Source organism: Vitis riparia, chromosome 7 (assembly GCF_004353265.1).
Source record: "Vitis riparia cultivar Riparia Gloire de Montpellier isolate 1030 chromosome 7, EGFV_Vit.rip_1.0, whole genome shotgun sequence".
NCBI lineage: Eukaryota > Viridiplantae > Streptophyta > Magnoliopsida > Vitales > Vitaceae > Vitis > Vitis riparia.
The window spans coordinates 5,861,248-5,881,594 of NC_048437.1; the positions used below are offsets into that span (position 1 = coordinate 5,861,248).

Below are 20,347 nucleotides of genomic sequence, written 5' to 3' on the forward strand. Positions count from 1 at the left end.
TGGTCGAAGATTGGGTAGCCAAGATCATAAGGACTCCTTATGTCTTTAGTGAGGATCAAATTTTTGACATCCTCACCAAGGGATTGACTTAACAAGCCTTTATTTATGAGCAAGATGGAAATGATCAATTTTCATTCATTTGAGAGAATGTTAGCATATGTGTGTTCGTCTACTTATACTTGAGTTGTACTATTTGATTTGTTCATTAGTTAAATTCAATCGTATTAGCGAACCACTTGAAATCTTTAAAAATTACTTTAATGTTTTCTGGAGAAATATTCGATATGTAATTCTTTTATAATCATATTAAAAAAAAAAACTTCGAATATAAGCCGATTTGTGAGAAAGTTTTTGTTATATTTTTTAATAATAATTTTGTTATTGTTTCCCTTTTAACTTAATACAATAAGCTATATTAGTAATTTTCTACTTCTATAGATGAAATTAAGCTTGGCTTATTTTACATTTTATCAGTAAAGCGGAAATCAAAATATACTTGTTCTTCCTTTGAACTTTCTTATTTCAAACTTTAAAAGTAAAAGGAGAAGGCAGCAATTAAATTAATTTCAACTGCAACTTTAGCATAAACGATACTTGAAAGCTAGTTACAAGTTTCCTTTTCTCTTTTTTCCTTTTTTTTCTTCTAGAAACATAAGAAAGGCCGGTCCATTCAAAAGCATGCATCAACGTGCCTTTTTTTAAGCAATCAATGCCCTCATGCCATCGATAATTCCATCCAAATTTGCATGCTCCTTTTTAGTTTGATACATGGAGAAAATTATTTCATTTTTTATAAAAGTTATTTATTTCGGTGTACTTTGTAGCTAAACCCAAAACCAGAAGTGCATTCTCCATGGAAATTCCCGGGAGGATCGTAGTTACAGGTGAAGAACACCCTCTCGTCTGGGCAGGCTGCGCTGGCGCAGCCGAGGCGCTTCGAATTCCTGCACACAATCTGTGTATAATGCAAACACTCCTTCCCAAACATGCGACTATTGCTCTCGTAATCATAAAACTGCTTCTCGTCAAGCCAGAACTTCATGGCGGCCTTTACGTCTGTATAACCTCCACCGTATCCCCAGTGGATGTTCTCGCCGTAGAGTCCTCCGGAGTGGACGAGCTCGCAGTCACCTGATCTCTGCTTGGCGTAGTCTTTAGCGTAGGCCTCCAGGGTGCGGTCCCACTTGAGGGGTCCAACCCCGACCTCTCTGCGGGCCGCGTTGTGGAGCTGGAGGAAGTCACAAGGGGTGTTCTGGGCTTGAGAAACGAGGGTCTGGGCTAGACCCACCATGCATAGCAGTGCTCAATGTTGTAGCAAATTTTCCATTTCTCTAGATTGTAATTAGTTTTTGCAAATCTGTGGTGTTGTCTTGGAATTATATAGTGGTGGGCCTGGTGGCAGGGCACTACAGCCAAATGGGGTTGACAGTTTCAATTGTCTAAAAATGGGTAAGAGTAGAACCGTAGAAGTGTTCACTACTACGTCGCATGAAAGTGGTGGAGGTAGGGTTGAAATGGTTAAAATTTTCAATGGCGTCGAGAAAGTCGATCTTCACTAATGATATAACCGCTGCTGGTAATCCGAATGTTTTACTTAAAACGACTATCCATGTCAAATGATCAAATCTTTCGAGGAAGTGCCACATTGGCTGAAAGTCAATGGGATAGTTAAGGGTAGTTTGGCAACTGTTTCTGAGAATTGTTTTTATTTTTTAAAATAGAAAAAGGAAAAAACATGTTTGATAATATAAAACTGTGTTCAATTTAAAATAAAGTATTTTCAAAATAACATTTTTAATTGTTTTATATTGTTTTCAATTATTTTTTAAGAATTATTTTAAAAAATAATTTATATAAATGTAAAATGATTAAAAATAAAATATTAGATATAAAAATTATTTATAAAACATATTTAAAAATATTATAAATAAATTAAAAATATTTTAAGTTTCCAAATATAGTTTTTTTCTATAAAAATCAAAAAATGGTTTTGAAAAACTATTATTGAAAACTATTTTTCAGAATTATTTTTTAGAACAATTATCAAACATATCCTAAAATATATTGTTAGATGAATAACTATACTTAGTTTTCGAGATAATTTTAGCAACTTACGTTTTCTAAGTTTTAATGTAAATACAATTTTTGGAATAATAAAAATATTTTTGAAATATAATTTTCAAATATAAAATTAAATCACATTAATTAATTTTATTTTACTTCATCTGCTGCCAGATGCTCTCTACAGCTAAAATGTTGAAAAGAGAAAGGAGAAAAAAATGATATAAAATGCGTAAAAATTGGAAATTAAATGCTTTTATTATTTTTGTTCAATTTATTCTAAAATTGAGGTGTAATAAAATTATATTTAATTGGATATTAAGCTTAAAAAGAAAGAAATAAGGGAAGAGAATACAAGAAAGCTTGCATAACTGATGATAATATCCGATTAAAAAAATGTGTTAAAAAGTACTAGGTTAGAACATTATTAACATCTAAAAAGAAATTTAAAAATAAAAAATAAAGGATATAATTATGAGTCGACACTCGAATTTAAGGCCATGCCCATTTCTATAGCCGTTCAAAATCATTTTCGTCTTTGATGCTCTGATAACTAGTTAGAATTTGAATTAGGCTAGAGTGGGTTAAGATGAACTTTATTTACAATAATATTCTTAGTCCTTACAATATCGTCATTTGATAATAAACACAACAGATTAGCCCAAGCATAATTGAACACACCAGCAGTGTTCACTTCGTAAGGAGCTGAAAAGAGCCATAAAAGGAGAGATATCTACTACTTACAGATGCTAACCCCATGTAACTTCGAGCTCTATATGCTGAAAACTGAATTGCGTTTCTGGTGGTAGTCTTCAATCCAGCCTTTGATCAGCTTCACCTCAAATGCTCTCTGCTCGACCAACCAATCAGGATCCTCAGCAGTTGAGGAACGCAAATCGATGTGATGAGCACCTAATTAAGAATTGGAAGGATCACTATTAGCATAATAAATTAATTAGGTCAAGCTACTAAAATACACGTCCCTGAGATGATCAACCAAACCAAACCCATTCACATGCAATGACCTTTTGCTATTGACAGCATTCAGGACAATATTGCATGGAGTTCTCCCAGCTTGTGGATGGATGCCTGAAGGCAAGTCAAGCTGCAGAAGCAGTTTTAAACCTTAACAATGATTTTGTAAGACTCAGCAGTTAGCATTTTGCAGCATGAAACATACTCCACTCTCTCAGGAAGTAGGTCAAAACACAATTCTTCAATATTTTTTAGAAGTTCCCGTTATATAAGCAGGAAGTTTACATAAAATTATAAAAAGGACCAATTGGCACTGAGATTATATGTGCACGGTAGAACCAGATAGATTCAAAGCTTTCAGCAAGCACATGATTCATGATTGAATGGTTCAGAATGATAAACCTGGCATAAAACAACCCAGGTCTTCCAAAGCTGAACAATTACAAAATGAGGTGGACATATGGTTAGCTATATGGCTAGTTATCTTTGATGTGTTTTGGGTTGTCATCATGTTAAAGGTATGAGCATGACCCTATAGTTAACTTGGTATATTGTGCAATTCCTTTCTTTGCTCTAGAACATGCCCTATGGTTGATCAGGATTATGAGATGGAGAGGTACTGGCAGCAGCAGACAAGATAAGAGAAGGCTGACAGTGGCAGACAAGATAAGAGACAGACTGACAACATTAGACAACATATGAGACAAGTCCATAACGGCAGCCAAGATATGGGACAGGCTTTGAGATGGTTTGATTGGATGCCATAATGACAAGTAATTGCACCAATAAGGAGTGATATGATTCTTATTGGAAACATTAAAAGGACAAGGAAAAGATCATGAAGACTGTGATGACCATAATTGAAGGGGAACCGTATGGATGAACAACAGTTATGGTCCTAAGAGAAGAACAGTGAAAAGGGATCTGTACAACCTATCCCATATGGTATATCTAAATCCCTTTAAAACCAGGACCAAACAAGCCAATCAAACTAATCGACCCATGATCAGATCCTTTGAAATGATTGGACCAGCCACTAGGTTTGGTTTGGGCTACCATAATTGAAGTGGAACTGTATGGATGAACGACAGTTATGGTCCTAAGACAAGAACAATTAAAAGGGATCTGTACAACCTATCCCAGATAGTATATCTAAATCCCTTTAAAACCAGGACCAAACAAGCCAATCAAACTAATTGATCCATGATCAGATCCTTTGAAATGATTGGACATCCATACTACCAGACACCAATTCAGGGTAGTCAGACTAATTAAATCTTATCCTCAAGGTTGTAGTCCGCTGTTAAAACAGTTAGGATTGGTGCATCAATGGTCCATTTCATGTTCATAGCATATCTAACAGCAGCTACAACGCTCTTCAGGGCTTGGGCCAATATGGCAAAAGTCAAGGTCATCCAAACAATCAGTACCATTTATGGATATAACAAAAACAAATGCATGGTTGCTTTAGCACAAGAGTGATGTTGCTAACTGCCCAGAATGAAAAATGATTAAAGCATTACCTTCTTCCGTAACAAGAGCAACAACAGTTTCAGATATATTCTGCAGAACACTGCAACAGATATCATCAGCATCCATCAGAACTCAGATCATGAATCTTTGACAAAACAAACTATTGAATCTTCAGAATAAAAAATCACCTGCCACCACTCCAGGGATCCAACAGACCATTGGAGAAAATAATGTTGCTTCCAAAAACTTTCAATGTGGTCTTAAAATCCTTCACAGTAAGAAGAAAAAAAAATCAGAATCAAATTATTTCACAGGAGAAGCTCATGAAATTCATTTCATGCAAAAGCAACAGAACAGGAGAAGCTCATGATATTCATATCATCCAAAAGCAACAGAACCCACAGGGGAAGAGGCATACAATTTTGAACATCAAACCCATCTTATATTAACATATTTTAGTATTACCATGCATCATAATTCACATAAGACATGAGGGTGACAGAGAAGACAAACTTGGAATGGTTCCTACTGTCACAGAAGCACATCTCACTATTCAAAGGTTTTGGTTGGCCAAACAACTCTACAGTTATAAGAGGGCACCAGTTTTGAGACAGTAAATCTATATTTACTGTAAACATAAAATTAAAAGGTTATTCAAAATCACATTATAACAGGAAGTGGTCACTCAAAATTTTAGTCACAATCCACAGTGTCTGAGGAACTGTTTTATGAAGCTGGGTTAGTTGATAATTGATTAAAAGAAGTTGAAATGATATTATTAGTGCTTGTTCTTCTGACTATATGCTATTTGAAATGAGAGTTTTCATTTAAATTCTGAAGGAAAATAGAGACACTGATAAATCTATAATGAATGCTTCCTTACATGTCCGCCAAATTCTGTTGTTATCCATGTAGGCCTAGGTTTCACACTGAAATCCTTCCAGCACTCCTCTTGAAAAGAGGAGTAATTATAATCATATGTTGGAAACATGCTTGACTCCCGGCTACTAGCCATTGGCATAACCATCTCAGTGCATGCCTACAAAATGGAAATGGAAATATAGAAAGCCCTTAATTAGATATAGTGATTTGAGGAAAATTTGGTGCGAACATTTTGAAGAAATAATTAATTGATTTCCACAAAAAAAAAAAAAAAATAGAGAAAAGAAAAAGTATCATAATCAATGTAAACCTGCCAGTTCCAACCATCCATGCCATGAGGATCGTCATCAAGCTGAAAGCATTCAACTTTACCAGTGTAGTTGTAATAGACACTTACTCCTTCAAATATGCGCTCCAGAACACTTGTTCCCTCAGGACAACTGTCCATCTTTCTACACACCTAGACAATGAAAAAAAAAATGATTAACTTAATTCAATAGGAAAAGATCTTAACGAGATATCCTACCAGATACAAGAATATTAGTCCAAAAAGCAAAATATGTCAAAGGCACAAAAAGGCCATAGAAGAAAATAGTCAGAAGTCAGAAAACCATGAATCAGTAAATTTCAAGTCAAGGACTGTTCAATAATCATTGAAGAACAAAAGGGGGAGAAGTTTTCACTTAGGAAAGAGATGGTCATAAGGTGCGTAGGTATGATTCATGATATAAACTATCGAGTGCAAGTAAAAATCTCTGAATCCTTATTATTCTGGGCTGAGAAAATATTTTTTCAATCATTGTTTATCTTTGTTACAGACCATCCCTTTCTAGATTTGTAAGTTGAAACCACTCACACACACCCAAAAATGCACATAAAGAGCCATTCTGTAACAATATCAAAACTAATGAGACTTGAATAGTGAAACTTTCAAAACTACCAAGACTTAAATTGTGAAACTTTTGGATTACCATTCCAGGATATATTATTTAAAAAATATCATTAGACAGATATTCTGAATATGGACAGTTCAAACCTAGCCACTTAGGACATGACACTCTCTTTATGAAGATAAATGAAAAGCAGCAGCTTTGGAAGCAGCAAATAGATCATCAGACAAGTCACGTCACAAATACCAACCTACCTCTTTTATTGGGTGTCCAGGCAAAGGCATTAGAAAGTCAGAAGGATATGGGTAGTTCACCATTGCCAAAAAACTATAAGCAGAGTCCAACCAGTCGGAAAGATCTTCTGTCCTTTTCAAGTCCCTACCATTTGTCTTTGATTAGTACAAACTCAATAATACAAAACAAGCAAAACCAGAATAATTTGTACAAACAAGACCATTTCAATGCAATGATGACATTACTAAATATAACAGGGCATACATACAGATTATATAAATAACATTCTATCTATATGTTGCTCTTACCGACATAGGCGGAAAGCTTTAGTCAGTTGCTTAAGCCCATCATTTTTCTGGCCCTCAGATATTAGTACATCCCAAGACTTCTTTATAGTATCAAAGCAGCTGATACTTTCACGCTATGAGAATGAGACTCAGTAGGGTTAAAATGCAGAATATATATGATATAAAACATCAAGGAAGAAAATAAGACTAAGAGTGACTCACTTTAAAGTTATTGGAGACAATGTCATAAAATGTTTCTGGTGGCACAATATCTTCAAATTGAAGAATTGGGGCAGAAGAAGCAAGTGCACCAATTGCAATGTGAGGATATTTGAGTCTCATCCATGCGGCTAACACTGTTCCAGTTACATGAGAAAGAAGACTTAAAATGTAGCTAACAAGGAATATATATCAATGTTCAATAAAAACTTACATTATAATTCCATATGGGTCGATGTAATCCTATGTAATCCCAATTATTCCACCAGTTTCCCGTTAATTTTGAAAGTGTATTCACAATCTTAAGTTATATAGCGTTTTGGAACAAATTGTGAACGAAAAAAAGCATTTTCTTCATCAAGCTTGTACCTATTTATATCTCTTATTAACTTACAAATAAGAAGCGTAAGAAAGTGAAGGTAGGAAGAACTGGTGGCTTACTTCCACCATAGGAACCACCAAATAACACAACAGGGCAACCCTCAGCAGACAAATTTCGTTTCAAATTAGTAACCAATACTGCAAAATCAGCGAGTGCTTGCTCCGCTGTAAGATAGGACAAGGAAGCTGCGTTCGCATATGCCTTATCCCTACTTCCGTAAGGCATTGACTCGCCATAGTATCGATGCTGCCAAATGAATCCTCCAGATCAATTACAGTTATAAATTGGCTTTGTACTTCGAAAATGGTAGTCACGCTGTATTTAATAATAAACTAGTTGCCTTGACTGGAAAAGAAAATAACTTAAAATTTTTCTTTTATTTTCTCAGAAACCAAACAGATGACTTACTTCAGGGAAGAGGACCATAGCACCGAACCGAGGAGCAATATCCCAGACGAAGCCGGTGTTGGCAGCGAACCACTCGATGTCGCCTTCGTTGCCGCAATATAAGAAGATTGGGCCCATTCGGTCCGGACCAGTCCAGTGTCGGGTGCTGATGAGGTACCGTTGCCGAAATTTCGGGAGATCGGCGATGCTGAAGTGGTCGAGACGCTGTTCGAAATATCGGGTCTCATATTGGAATGGTTTCCACCTGTTTGGGTACGCGAATTTTCCCAGAAAACGAGGGATTGACTTGGAGTACCCTTTGGTAGCCGCTTCTGATGCGATCGTCGGCGGAGCTGAAGTCAACACGATGAAAATCAGAGGGAGGAGGAGGAGGAGGAGAGAGGTAAGGGTTAGCTTCGTCATTTTACCAGCCCGATAACAGTCAGTATGAAACCGTTAATTCGCTTCGGTGACGATGAATTGATGATGAGCTGATAGAGGTGGAATGGAGTTGAATCAGTTGATCTTCGATTGGGCTTGTTTAAGATTTGGAGCCCAAACAGTTGTTTAGCTAAGGCGCATTGAGGTTTCACTCCACTCACTATCATGGACAACATGTATGGGCTAGTTTGGGCCCATCATGTAAGTGGGTCTCATGCAAGACGATGGGCCAGATCCATGCACTCCCTGCAGTCCACTAAGCTGGTACGTGCCCCGCCCTCCACCGGAGAAATGTAATAATAATTCCCAAATTTATTTCACATTTTCTCATCAACCAAACAAAATCTTCAAAAAATTCCCGAATATCTCAATCTATATATAGTATTATCGAATAATCTGTAGAAATTTCTGATTCTTCTGACCAACTACAAAGAAATAATTTTTTTTTCCAATAAACATTTCATCACTTTTGGCACAAGCCATACGTTTTTCTGAGAAATAACGTTCCATATTTTTGAATCGCAGAAGGGGAATGAATCCAGGAAAAAGCCTAATGAGCATTACTAGAATAAGGACCTGAATTGAAAAGGAATAATCCATGATATGCAGACAGAGAATATAGAAGCCACAAATGAAATGGGGCATCACCCTTTAGAGCACATAGGCATCTCGGCCTTTTTTTTAAAAAGAAAAAAAGAAAAAAAAGAAAAAAGAAAATTGAACAAGAAAAGCCAGTAGATGATTGTGGTTTGACCACAATGAGATGAGTATACCTTATACGAAAAGATCTTCTTGTACCTAAGGGGAAAAGTAAAGCAGCTTTGGACCCACCATGTTGATGTTGGATTATTGTGATAAGAAATGAATCTCTCTGTGATTGGTGAATGATAAGACACAATGCTTATAGTTTTATCAATGTAATCTCCACCTTTGGTGGGATGATTACTGAATAATTATCCTGTAGTGTACCATATTTTCTTATTCCCTGAATCATTGGTTTAAATTTGCCAAGTTGATTGCCAAAAAGTCGGAAATTTTGGATTCTACTTTCGATGCCCACATGATGTTCAGGTGCCCCTAGGATGGTTCCTTTTCCCTTGTTTGGGAATCACCCATCACTTTTATTTCAAGGGAATGATTCCCAAATATTAAAAGTTTATTAATTTGAAATTCCTTTGTAAAAAAGAAAAAAGTATTCAAATAAGTTGGGCAGAAAAAACAAAAACTAAAGCATGATGATTTTTTTTTATTAATTTTAAATATTTCATTTTTGCATACCATTTTCTTTTTTTGGAGGACAGTGGACTGATGGAATGTATACAGCATGTGGGTCTAAACTCACGTGGGCAGCTTCTCTTCTGAGACTGTCCTTGGCCGCCCTACTCAGATCATGGTTCCACGAATCCGCCCAAAAAGCCAAGGTAGCTAGGAGTTTTTGACCAAACAAGAGTCATTTTTTTTTTTTTTTTATCCTTAAACAAAAGAAAAAGAAAAAATCATTCTAGATCTCTTTCGCCTGCTTGGCCCATGAAAAAAACAAAGGATTTGGAGACCATTCTGCAACATTTTACCATGCATGGCTGCTTGTCTCGCCATGTAGGTTTTTCATACAGCCAATTTTGCTGTTCTTTTCCCTCGAAAAAATAAAGTAGCAGTCCGTATATTTTTGGAAGAACGTAGCATACACAGTACAACATGTGGCCTTGACCTGGACCAACAACTCTGTAAGCTTTCAATTAGGCTCTTGCTACTCCTGATTTCTTGGCTAAAGTTAGGTACAATTTTTTGACAAATCAAGGAAGGATGCTTGGCATTCCCACGCTGATAGAATATGTCAACTGTATGGTCATCTTGCACCCTTTGAATTATAAAAGGAATGGGAAGTAGGAGAACTACCACATTCAACCAATGGCCTTAGGAAACGGTTCGGGATTACATTTTTTTAGGTATAGAGGACAGTGACACATTCCACTATAAATGGTTATTCGAAATTCCAAGATTGTTAGGAATATGTTGGGAGGCTAGTGGTAATGAGATCCTTAGGTGAGAATAATGTGAAAGATGGGAAAAGTTGTAAAGAATGAATTTGATAAGGGTCAAAAGCCATGAAAATTAAGATAGAATGGGTTTACTTTGGGAAAAAACAGGAAGCAACGAGGGACCCTTTGTATCTTTTAGAAATTGAAAACTTTACATAGACATGTTGTAAAGCAACATGTCATACGGGTTTAGGGCCTTGCTGTCCAGGACAAATCCTTTTCAAATTTTTGTGATTTTTACAAAAGAAAGTTGTTGCATAATAGGATAATCATCACAGCCTTTTTAAGGCCACCAGTCGGCTTGGATTTATGATCTTTTTTTGGGTGAACAAAGTGCATTCTAAGCATATTTAACTTTAATTAGTGATTAGGTTAACCATTCTTTTTTCCAGGTATGTAAGAGCCATCTCCATGCCACTGAAATCAAGGCTTGACCCATGACAGGAAAATAATGGAAACCTAATTGGGTGCTCTCAAGTCACAAGCCCTCTACCCATTTGGTCCAACCAGACTTGTGGGACAAGCTAGATCATCACCTAACTACTCATGGAATCATAAGAAGATATAGGGCAGGTCTAGGATTGGGATTTTTTGTTTTTTATTTTTTGTATCACTAAAGACTTGTCCATAAAACTCACACCATGAGAGACCATACTCTTTCTTAGCCTAAATTGAATTTGCCTTTATGGCCTCCCATAGCCATGGATTCATGCCCAAAAACAGGTGGTGATTTGGAGTCAGATAGCAACCACTCAGCTAGAGTTAAAAAATTATGGTACAAGCAACCTGAATAGACCGCATAATTTCAAATTAATACGACTAGATTCTTCAATTGAGAGTCTAGGCATTCGTACTCATCATGGCCATGTGGGCTTTGACATGAATACACCTCCCCAGGCATGTTGCTCCACCAACAACAGCAGCCCATGTGTGGAAATGAGACTAAGTCCGGAACCCCATTTGCAGAAGAAGCCTCCATTGGATGGTCCTTAATTGGGGCCCTATTGCCTTAACTTTGTGCCAACAATTTAGCCGGCAACACTTCAACTGTTTCTGCCTCTTACCCCCAACCACCAAGTCAAATTTTGGGTATGCTTACAACCCCCCACTTCCAATTGTTTGAGCGTGGGTCCACCTCCTCCATCTCCTTCTCTAGATGATGGAAAGTCAGTCACCATAGTGGGGGTGACATGGGTCTCCCCTTTCTCTACTTTTAAACGCAAACATGATGCTTCCACTAAAAAGCTTCATCCAACAAAGTCTTACCAAGGAAAAGAGTGTCTGAGTGGGGCAAGCTAAAGCCTTGCTTTATTGGAAGTCGGTGCTTTGGTGATGCTCTAATGCTCTCCTCTTCTGAAAAAATCAAACTCGATATATTTCTCTGACTAGACCCTTGTTGTCCAACACCAAACCCATTTATTTTCTCCTCCGCCTCCTACTAAATTCAAACCTCGTTCTCATCACTCATCACATGAGTTTTGTATTCTATTCTCTCTATCACATGGATTTGATTATTTATTTCGTCAGGCCACTTGTTCATGTACATTTTTTTTCCCCTTTTTAAAGTTTATACTCTTTTCCTAGAAGGAGGGCACATCATCATCTACATGGTGCAAAATACAACATTACCCCTTTCCTCTTTTTTTCTAAGCCCATTTTAGAAACATGAAGCCCAACCTTATCATCAGCTCTCTCTGTAATTTTCTTTCATATCATATATGCTCCTCAACCTTAATTCCCAAGCAAGCTCATTCCCTTTTCCTTTTTTAACTATAAATTATTTTTATGCATTATCTCTCTCCCAATTCCGAACAATCTAGATTACTTCTCTTTTTTTTTTAAAAGAGAACATGAAATTTGTCACTGAAACATGGTCTAATGAAAATCCACAAAGAAATGCATAAAGGAATGGGAAGGACCCATGTGGAAAGAACTCGCCTCATAGCCGTATTCTCTATTTAATAAGAGAAAAAAATCAATTATCCAAATCAGCGGCATAATGAATTGATCACGCATACATACATACATAGAATGTGGTAAAGCAATGCAGAGGTTTCCAAGGCGCGTGAGAGTAGTGTGAGCCAGTGAGATGAGGGTGTGAACCACAGAGTCACAGAGAGAGGGGCGTGGGGCTAGAATGGATGAATTCAGTGAAGAATATAGACAAAAGGTCTAGGTTTCCTTGATTAGGACGGTTGGTATGGAGAGGGACGAGTAAAAGCTAAAACCCAAAAGAGCACAGCACCACATAAAATTATATAATGAACACCTAAGCAACATGGTCGGCTGGCCTTAAAGGCAGGAAGGAAAAACATCACGAAACCTTATCCCAAATTCCCCCAACTCCCTCCTCCATCATTGCCAACTTCTACGCTCCATAATCATCAAACCCCATGGAATCAAATACCCATCATACCAAATCATTGATAGGGCCCTAGTGTCCTCCTCCCTCTTCCCCCACTTGTCACTTCTCTTGACACAACACATCATCATCACAGGTGGGTCTGGGTTGCTTTTATCAACTATTCAGGGCTGTTCACATTACACCCACCATTTCTTTATAGGGTTTATGTCACTTAATTTGTTCTTATGTATGGATGAGATTTCCGGATTTGATTAATTAAAGGGAAGTTTGATTTGGTTTAATGAATTTGTAATCGTTCCCAATCATCTCTTCGGACTTAAAGTTAGTGAGGAGATCACGCCTTATATTTAATTTTATAGTGTGCTCGTTTCTCAAACCCTGTCAAAGACTCAAAGTCAATGCCTATCTACTTTCTTTTCGTACTTTGCCACTCACCGACAGTATCTTTAGATAATGCTTTCTATAAAATATCTTACCTCTATAATCATGAAGATAACAATCACAACATTTTTTTTTTCCGTTTCTACTTTATTATTTTAGATTCAATTTCAATCTAACGAGTCCAAATTAGGCCAATGGGAGTCTTGAGCCCATCCTGTCGATTGTTTAATTCAGACCGGGAAAGGAAAGTCGAGAATTTCTAAAAGGTGGAAAAATTTAAAAATGGCGGGTAGAAAAACTGGTAGCCTTGATTTTGACCTGGTTTTGATCATTACGGTTGATTGAATCTTTGTCTAGTGCGACTTCTGGGGTTCAGGACAAAGACTTGTACAGATCATTGATAATCATGGAAGTCTTCTTTCTAAAGATTGATTGAAAGGAGAAAAAAGTATAGCGTTTAGACGATTTTCGTTTACAATCATTTCATAAATTGCAGATTTTATTTTTATTTTTCATTTTTTTTGATATATTGCGAGTTCAATAAAATGCTTTGCATTTGGTCACATTAAAGCTAGAATAAGTCTTGAGAAGTCTTCAAACTTACTCATCCTAAATTTCATGGGGAAACACAAATACTAACATGATATTTATATGATGGAACCTCAAGAAAATACACGAAGCCTGCCATTGCCACGCTTTCTCGTTTCTTATATCACTGGCCTCAGCCTGCTGCCACACGTGCAATCTTACTTTTCTTTTCATCCGTAAAGCATAAAATATAATAGTGTAGGTGCATTATGAGGAATACAAAAGAATAATCATCATCATCATCACTTTTAGAGTTTTAAAATGAGGGATTAGGTGGCATGCATGCCCACTGAAGACAGAATTGCAGGCCACATGAGCAAGGAAGCTAAAGTGTATCAGATACCAGTAGTCGATCATATATATGTACAGATGGGGCGCAAATTTTTATTTTCTGAATCTGAAAATATTAATTAAAGAAGAAGTTGCAACAGATCCAATTTCAAACGGGAAGTAACAGCAGAATAATAATAGTGGCATTAGTCGTGGAAGCTATAATATATAAGCTGTCAAAACAGGTGTAGCAGAGCTTTCCGAAGGAGGATGGAGAAGAGAGGTGAGGAGGACCATCAATGCCCAAAGAGGTATTATTCCTATCTGAGGAGGGAGTAATAATATATTTAAACCAAAAAAGGAAGTGCATGATGGTGTTATGTTTGCAAGTAATAATTTAGGGTTATCATGTTGTATGGGTGACCTAACTTCTCATCAGCGTAGCCGACAAAGCATTATTGAATGGGTTAATACATGTATAGAGGGAGAGAGAGCAGTAGGCCCAAAAACACTCCCTATCAACTTTCTAGTTAAGCAAAGATCCGGATTCTTGTTGATGAATCATATTCTGGCACCATTATAACTCTTTGAAACTCCAGTGGTGTCTTCTACCTACTTTCCTTTTCCGCTTTTTAATCTTTTCCTACACAACAAACAGGGGCAAAGAAGCTAGGAGCCATGGCTCATAGAATTCTAGATAGTGCACATCTCTATCTCATCTCCGCATTGAGAAGGAAAAAAACTAGCTACCATCCCCATTAATTTAGAGATGGAAAAAATGGCAAGCAAGGTAGCATAAGGCCCTCCCCATCTCTCTAGCTAGTTGAAGCAGGCATGGAGTGGGGGACAGTTCATGTGGTCTGCTATAAAGTGGACAAGAAACTTATGGGGTTATCCAATCATGGGTCCCCTGTTGATCAGAATTTTTCAAGATGGTTAACCCTCTAATCTCCACTTCATCTTTGGATGAACGCAAAAACTAATAGCGGAGAAATCTGAAAACTCAAAGATGATGCGGCAGGGACAGGAGTTAAAGAAAGCAAAAGTCGGCCAATAATTGATGCATATGTAAAGTAAAACTGAATACCCAAAAGAAGCAAAGGAAAAGTAAGTGGTAATAGTTAAATTTGGTACGTTAATGGGTGGCGAATGAGGGGCGAATCATTCTCTTGATGTGTTTCCCACTGCCATGTGAATCCACGTATTCATCTATCCTGTACATTGATTCTAGTATTCTATGGAGAAAAGTGAGAGAGAGAGAGAGAGAGAGCGGGGAGAGAGGGTGAGAGAGAGATAGAGGTAGTTTCCTTGTTTGTTTGTTTTATGATGGAGATAACAGTAGTGGGGTTCAAATGGTCAACCTATGTAGAGAGAGGATAGAGGGACTTTCATAATTCTCCACACCAGATTCGTTTCTCTACTCATTCTTTCTTTTGATTAATAATCATAGCCACCCACCCACCCAACGCCCCCTCACCCCCTACAAAGTCTCCCTTCTTATGCACCTCATTTCTTGCAAGACCTATTCTTCTCCCCCATTTCTTTCTTCTACCATTATATATCCCCCCCTCCTCCTTCTCCTTCTCCTTATTACCCAAATGGGTTTCGATGATGGCTGTAACACAGGTCTTGTGCTGGGGTTGGGTTTTACAGCAACAGCAGCCGCCCTTGATCAGACTCCATTAAAGCCATGTACTACTACCGATCATGATCAGAGGTCTAAGAAGACCTGCATGAGGTTCGGTCCTTTGGCCGCCGCGCCTACAAGTTTTGAGCCGTCTCTGACGTTGAGTCTCTCTGGTGAGACTTATCAAGTGACCGGAAAGATGGATATGAATAAGGTTTGTGAGGAGGCTGCTGCTGATTTGTATCGTCAACCTTCTCCTCACAGCACGGTTTCTTCCTTCTCGAATGCTAGTGTCAAGAGGGAGAGAGATCTTGGCAGCGAGGAGGTAGAGATTGAGAGACTTTCTTCAAGAGTCAGCGATGAAGATGAAGATGGAAGCAATGGGAGGAAGAAACTAAGGCTCACCAAAGAACAATCTGCTCTTTTAGAGGAAAGCTTCAAACAACACAGCACTCTTAATCCAGTAATCTCTCCCTCTCTGTTTCTCAATCGCTTTCTGTTATTGTGGGTATTCGTTTATGAGCTGTACAAAGGATTAAAACTTATGGCTGTTTTCTTAATTGAAGCAGAAGCAAAAGCAAGCTTTAGCAAAGCAATTAAATCTACGACCTCGACAAGTTGAAGTATGGTTCCAGAACAGGAGAGCCAGGTTCGCATTCTCTACTTCAATTCCCAAAAACAAAACAAGAGAAAAAAACCCCTGAAAAAGTACTTCTACCAAAAGAAAAGGCCAATGATACATACCACTTTGGACCCTTCCAAAATCTCAAATGCTTTAGGTTGTCTGGTTTTCCATAATTTGATGTAGCCCTTATTGATTTACAGGACAAAGCTGAAGCAAACTGAAGTAGACTGCGAATTCTTGAAGAAGTGCTGCGAATCACTAACAGATGAAAATAGAAGACTGCAGAAGGAGCTACAAGAACTGAAAGCACTGAAACTAGCGCAGCCCTTGTACATGCAGCTGCCGGCGGCCACCCTCACCATGTGCCCCTCGTGTGAGAGGATCGGGGGCGTCCCCGACGGCGCTTCCAAAAGCCCATTTACAATGGCTCCTAAGCCCCACTTCTACAATCCCTTCACCAATCCTTCTGCTGCCTGCTAAGTTGTTAGGATTAGAAAAAGGAGACTCCCACAACCCCTCTTTTTTTTGGTTAAGGGCTTCTAGTAGAAGATTAATGTAATTAATTTGTAGAAAATAGAATTTACTAATCAATCTCGTTCTCTTTTTATATATCATATATATATATATGTTTGTAAATCAATAAACAGTATAGATATCTATGAACGGATTGCTTTATTTATTGTTCATTTCACCCATTTCTTTCATTCTCTTTTTGGTTTCTGGATAACTAAAAAAACCTTTGATTTTATGTAGATTATCATAGACCAGAAAAGCAGTTTAAGAATGAGGGAAAACTATAGATTAAATTAGTAAGTGATGATCATGAATCGCCTCAGTTTGGAAAACTATTGGCCCTCAGCTATTAAGCAATAGACCACCGCCTCAGTTTCTACACGACCAACAAAGGAAGAAGAAAACCATGGGTGGCTTGGAAGTCAGGCAACCAAATCCTATCTGGGGCCAAATGCAATCTCCCGATATGGATATGACTAGTGAGTTTATGTGATAATCATGCTTTTCTAAGAATCCTTAAGCAAGAAGCAAAAAGAGATAATAATAAATCAGTTGGTGGTTATGATTATAGGGGGATAGAGAGAGGTTGGGTCACGTGTAAATGTCTGTAATTCTGTGTTTCTGTTTGGTTGAGAGAGCAGGGGAAGAAAAAAAAAAAAAAGTTAAGAAAAGTGGGGGAGGTGGTGAGAAGCGTGTAGAGAAAGTAAGGAATGGAGGGGGGTGTGAGCCGGAGAAATAGAGTGGCTGTGGACGCGTGAGATGCTCCCACTTTTGGGGTACCGGTGGGTCACACCCCACGTGATGTCCCAATGTCCCTCCCGCTTCTTCTTTTTTCTCAAAATCTCATTATGGGGACCTTCCATTTCATGACCCACCACCTGTTTGATAAAATTCTAAACCATCCAAAAAGGCAGATATTCTACTTTACAATAATGGAACATATCTTAGGTTGAGTTGCCCAATGGACGGTCCAGATTCACGGCCTTGAAAGTAACATTGTTTATTTATTTAGGGACACGCCATCATGATTGGTGTTTGCAATTGATGAATGATGAGAAGTATCTCTCATGGTAGTCTTCGCATCATTCATTGTTGCCTGAAATTTGGGCTGCTCTATTAAATGATGAGTCTCGCTGTCCCTACAACTAATCTTTTGATGCTCCGATCATTACCGGCATCCCCACCCTCGCTTAATACTTATTTTTATTATCACTCCATTGCTTCCCTCACCATCACTCCTTCTATCATAATATCCGTATGTGTACCCACAATTTTAAGCTTCCAAAAGACACATGTCAAGTATAGCCTACACACAGTGTCGACCTGTCATCATTTTTTAGTTTATTTTTCTGTTGAGCTTTCAATTTATGGGTATAATAATGGTAATAAAAGAATTCAGTTTGTGTTCTTTTATAAATGTGGTTTCATGAGTCATGCTTGAAAGCAACCGGGGGGCTACATGCTAGGCTATTAACAGTTCGATGGTCATCAAACATTGTCTATAGGTCAAAGCTATCATCCTCCTATTTCCTGCTTTTTTCAACCATAATATGCCATAAAACCCGGAATGATACGAAGGTCGGCTTTGATTAGGCTGGTGAGTACACATTCACCGTAGAAAATGCTGGTTAATAGATTTCGTTAGGCAAAGTAGCGTGAGATTACAGTTGAGGTCAAACTCAAAGCGCCGGAGCATGGCTTGAATAATTGAGGGCCTACGCATTTGCAGCATTGCACAACAAGTCATGACTCAGGTCCATGTTGATGGAGCAAGGGTCCGACATGGGAAGGAACCATGTGGGTCTGAACCCTTCCCTCTGGTCATGATGAGGAGTGCTCTTCAAGACTCCCTCCAACTATCTTAGATACTCTTTCGGCCGACATCGGTCCTGTAAACTTTCAATAAAATTTTAAGGTTTTCTACTTTATAGCTCAGGGATTTTTTGGACCATCTTACAAAAAAGGAAAAAAACTTTGGCTAGGGATTATTTTATGAACAATTGCTCTTTTCATTGCACTCAGTTGGCAAGACTTCTTCGTTTTTAAAAATGAGTTCTTTTGAGCAACGCACGCTCAGTTCAGATGTAGATCGATTTGAAGAAATTAATATAACGGGGATTGCATATTTTCCTTTGATTTCCTTTTCTTTTCTGCCAACCATATGACCTCTTGGAGAGTCGCTGTCTATAAGCGTGTAGCCCCCCCATAACCCTATTTCGCATACATAATACATTCACTTCTTTTTATTTAAGGCCAATTCTTTCTTGTGGTCAACTTTTTGCCTTTCACTTTTCTGCTTCCATGTTCAACAATTAGAATTGTTGAACCCCGTGCAGCGAGACTTTTGGTCATTACAGATTTGTCATCAATGGCAGCAGTTCATGGAAAAGGAATGTCTCCGCAAGTTGAAGCTTTTTGGTATGAAATGCCTCTAGCCTTGTTACCAAATTCTACCAACTACCTGCTCACTTTCATCATTTCCCAGGTTCAAAATCAGGGAAAATCAAAAGGGTAGATCCAAATTCATGGGTGAGGGCCACCTCTATTGTACCTAATTTGTATCACCATTAAAAAATCAGTGGTGTGAGCAGTAGTCTGAAGTGATCACCATGGAGGATGGACCTAGCACCTCGGTTTCATTTCATCACTTCAACGGTCCATATGATGGTGCGGCAGTGGTAGTGGGCTTGGTGGGGACTGCCATATTTATTTGCATGGCGAACAAGAAGATAGAACCCATTTCGCTTGACCTCAACCGACACCATATTAGAATTGTTCAATTACACAACACCTAGTTAAATCTGGATAACTAGGTTGCACCTAACTATGCCCCACAAACCACTGCAGTGGGTTAGTGTTGGAATTTGTCAACTTTGAAGATGGAGATTGTTCCCTGCCTCATATTGTTGGGACGGTAAATTGGTGGACCTGTTAGGCTGTTACTTCTACTTTGGGTTGGACCAGACCAACCTAACCATATAGCCTTTGGTTCCGTGTGAATCCAAGTTTGGACCAGCGTTTAGACTAAGCTCCACTAAGCTACAAGCCTATAGCCCAAAGCTGGGCTTAGCCTACGAAACTAAAGTACGGGCTGACCACCAAGTGTTCAGCTAAGTCCACACGCTTATCAGAAATTATGCATTTGGGAATGGAAATAAAAGTAATTTCATTTTATTCATTTAATTTTTTTTAAAATGATTCCTAGAAATCCATCTTATTTCCAGTACAAAGAAGTTCAATATTTTACCCATTGCAATAATTTGTGCTATATCATAATCATTTTAATGCATCTTTATTTCAAAGCTTGATGAAAGTTAGAAGAAAAAGAAGGAAAGAAGTTTCATAATCCTTGCAAAAGTGTGGGTCCATATTTAATACACTGATTTAGTAGATTCTGTAATTCATTGTCGGTAAACCCTAATTGAATGTAGGTTCTAGGACAGTCCAAATCTGATAGTACTATACAAAACCACCATCATAATTACACACAATGTCGTCATGCATGTGTCATTTCAATACACTTTAAAGGATCTTCTACTTTGAAATCCAGAATGATATACTAATACTACATCTTCAATATTATTAGTAAGACGCTATTTCAAAAATAGGTCACCAATAATAAGAATATAGTCATATCATTATCATATCTCCAAAATTACGATTAAAAGCTATCACTAAAGTTGACAATCGGACAAGAGCACCATCATA

At 37.9% G+C, this 20,347-nt stretch overlaps 3 protein-coding genes across 4 annotated transcripts; 1 reads left to right on the forward strand and 2 right to left on the reverse strand.

Annotated features, from left to right (window-relative positions):
• Positions 1-667: 667 nt before the first annotated feature.
• Positions 668-1,291, reverse strand: LOC117917318 (basic form of pathogenesis-related protein 1-like). The gene has a single exon (XM_034833549.1). It carries the CDS (start codon positions 1,289-1,291, stop codon positions 800-802), a length of 492 nt encoding a protein of 163 aa, XP_034689440.1. The 3' UTR covers positions 668-799.
• A 1,345-nt stretch (positions 1,292-2,636) lies between these two features.
• LOC117918749 (lysosomal Pro-X carboxypeptidase) lies at positions 2,637-8,313 on the reverse strand. The gene is made up of 10 exons (XM_034835622.1): positions 7,812-8,313; positions 7,463-7,649; positions 7,025-7,158; positions 6,824-6,936; positions 6,536-6,659; positions 5,702-5,851; positions 5,393-5,548; positions 4,698-4,777; positions 4,560-4,609; positions 2,637-2,973 (listed from the first exon to the last, which is right to left on the reverse strand). The coding sequence occupies exons 1-10, from the start codon at positions 8,211-8,213 to the stop codon at positions 2,834-2,836; spliced, it is 1,536 nt and encodes a 511-aa protein (XP_034691513.1). The 5' UTR covers positions 8,214-8,313; the 3' UTR covers positions 2,637-2,833.
• A 6,931-nt stretch (positions 8,314-15,244) lies between these two features.
• LOC117919387 (homeobox-leucine zipper protein HAT22) lies at positions 15,245-16,789 on the forward strand. 2 transcript variants are annotated; one of them, XM_034836570.1, is made up of 3 exons: positions 15,245-15,964; positions 16,068-16,150; positions 16,327-16,789. In XM_034836570.1, the coding sequence occupies exons 1-3, from the start codon at positions 15,374-15,376 to the stop codon at positions 16,604-16,606; spliced, it is 954 nt and encodes a 317-aa protein (XP_034692461.1). In that variant the 5' UTR covers positions 15,245-15,373; the 3' UTR covers positions 16,607-16,789. The 2 variants fall into 2 exon arrangements, with proteins under 2 accessions (XP_034692461.1, XP_034692462.1); XM_034836571.1 differs by having other exon boundaries at positions 15,260-15,964; positions 16,071-16,150.
• Positions 16,790-20,347: the final 3,558 nt, after the last annotated feature.

What these genes read in the sequence shown, in the direction of transcription:
- LOC117917318 (XM_034833549.1), bottom strand. Translation starts at nt 1,291, where the DNA reads ATGGTGGGTCTAGCCCAGACCCTCGTTTCTCAAGCCCAGAACACCCCT.
- LOC117918749 (XM_034835622.1), bottom strand. Translation starts at nt 8,213, where the DNA reads ATGACGAAGCTAACCCTTACCTCTCTCCTCCTCCTCCTCCTCCCTCTG. An exon ending in CAACAGAATTTGGCGGACAT is followed by an intron (nt 4,778 to 5,392) that starts GTAAGGAAGCAT and finishes CTTACTGTGAAG; the next exon opens with GATTTTAAGACCACATTGAA. An exon ending in GATCCCTGGAGTGGTGGCAG is followed by an intron (nt 4,610 to 4,697) that starts GTGATTTTTTAT and finishes TATCTGTTGCAG; the next exon opens with TGTTCTGCAGAATATATCTG.
- LOC117919387 (XM_034836570.1), top strand. Translation starts at nt 15,374, where the DNA reads ATGCACCTCATTTCTTGCAAGACCTATTCTTCTCCCCCATTTCTTTCT. An exon ending in AACACAGCACTCTTAATCCA is followed by an intron (nt 15,965 to 16,067) that starts GTAATCTCTCCC and finishes TCTTAATTGAAG; the next exon opens with CAGAAGCAAAAGCAAGCTTT. An exon ending in TTCCAGAACAGGAGAGCCAG is followed by an intron (nt 16,151 to 16,326) that starts GTTCGCATTCTC and finishes ATTGATTTACAG; the next exon opens with GACAAAGCTGAAGCAAACTG.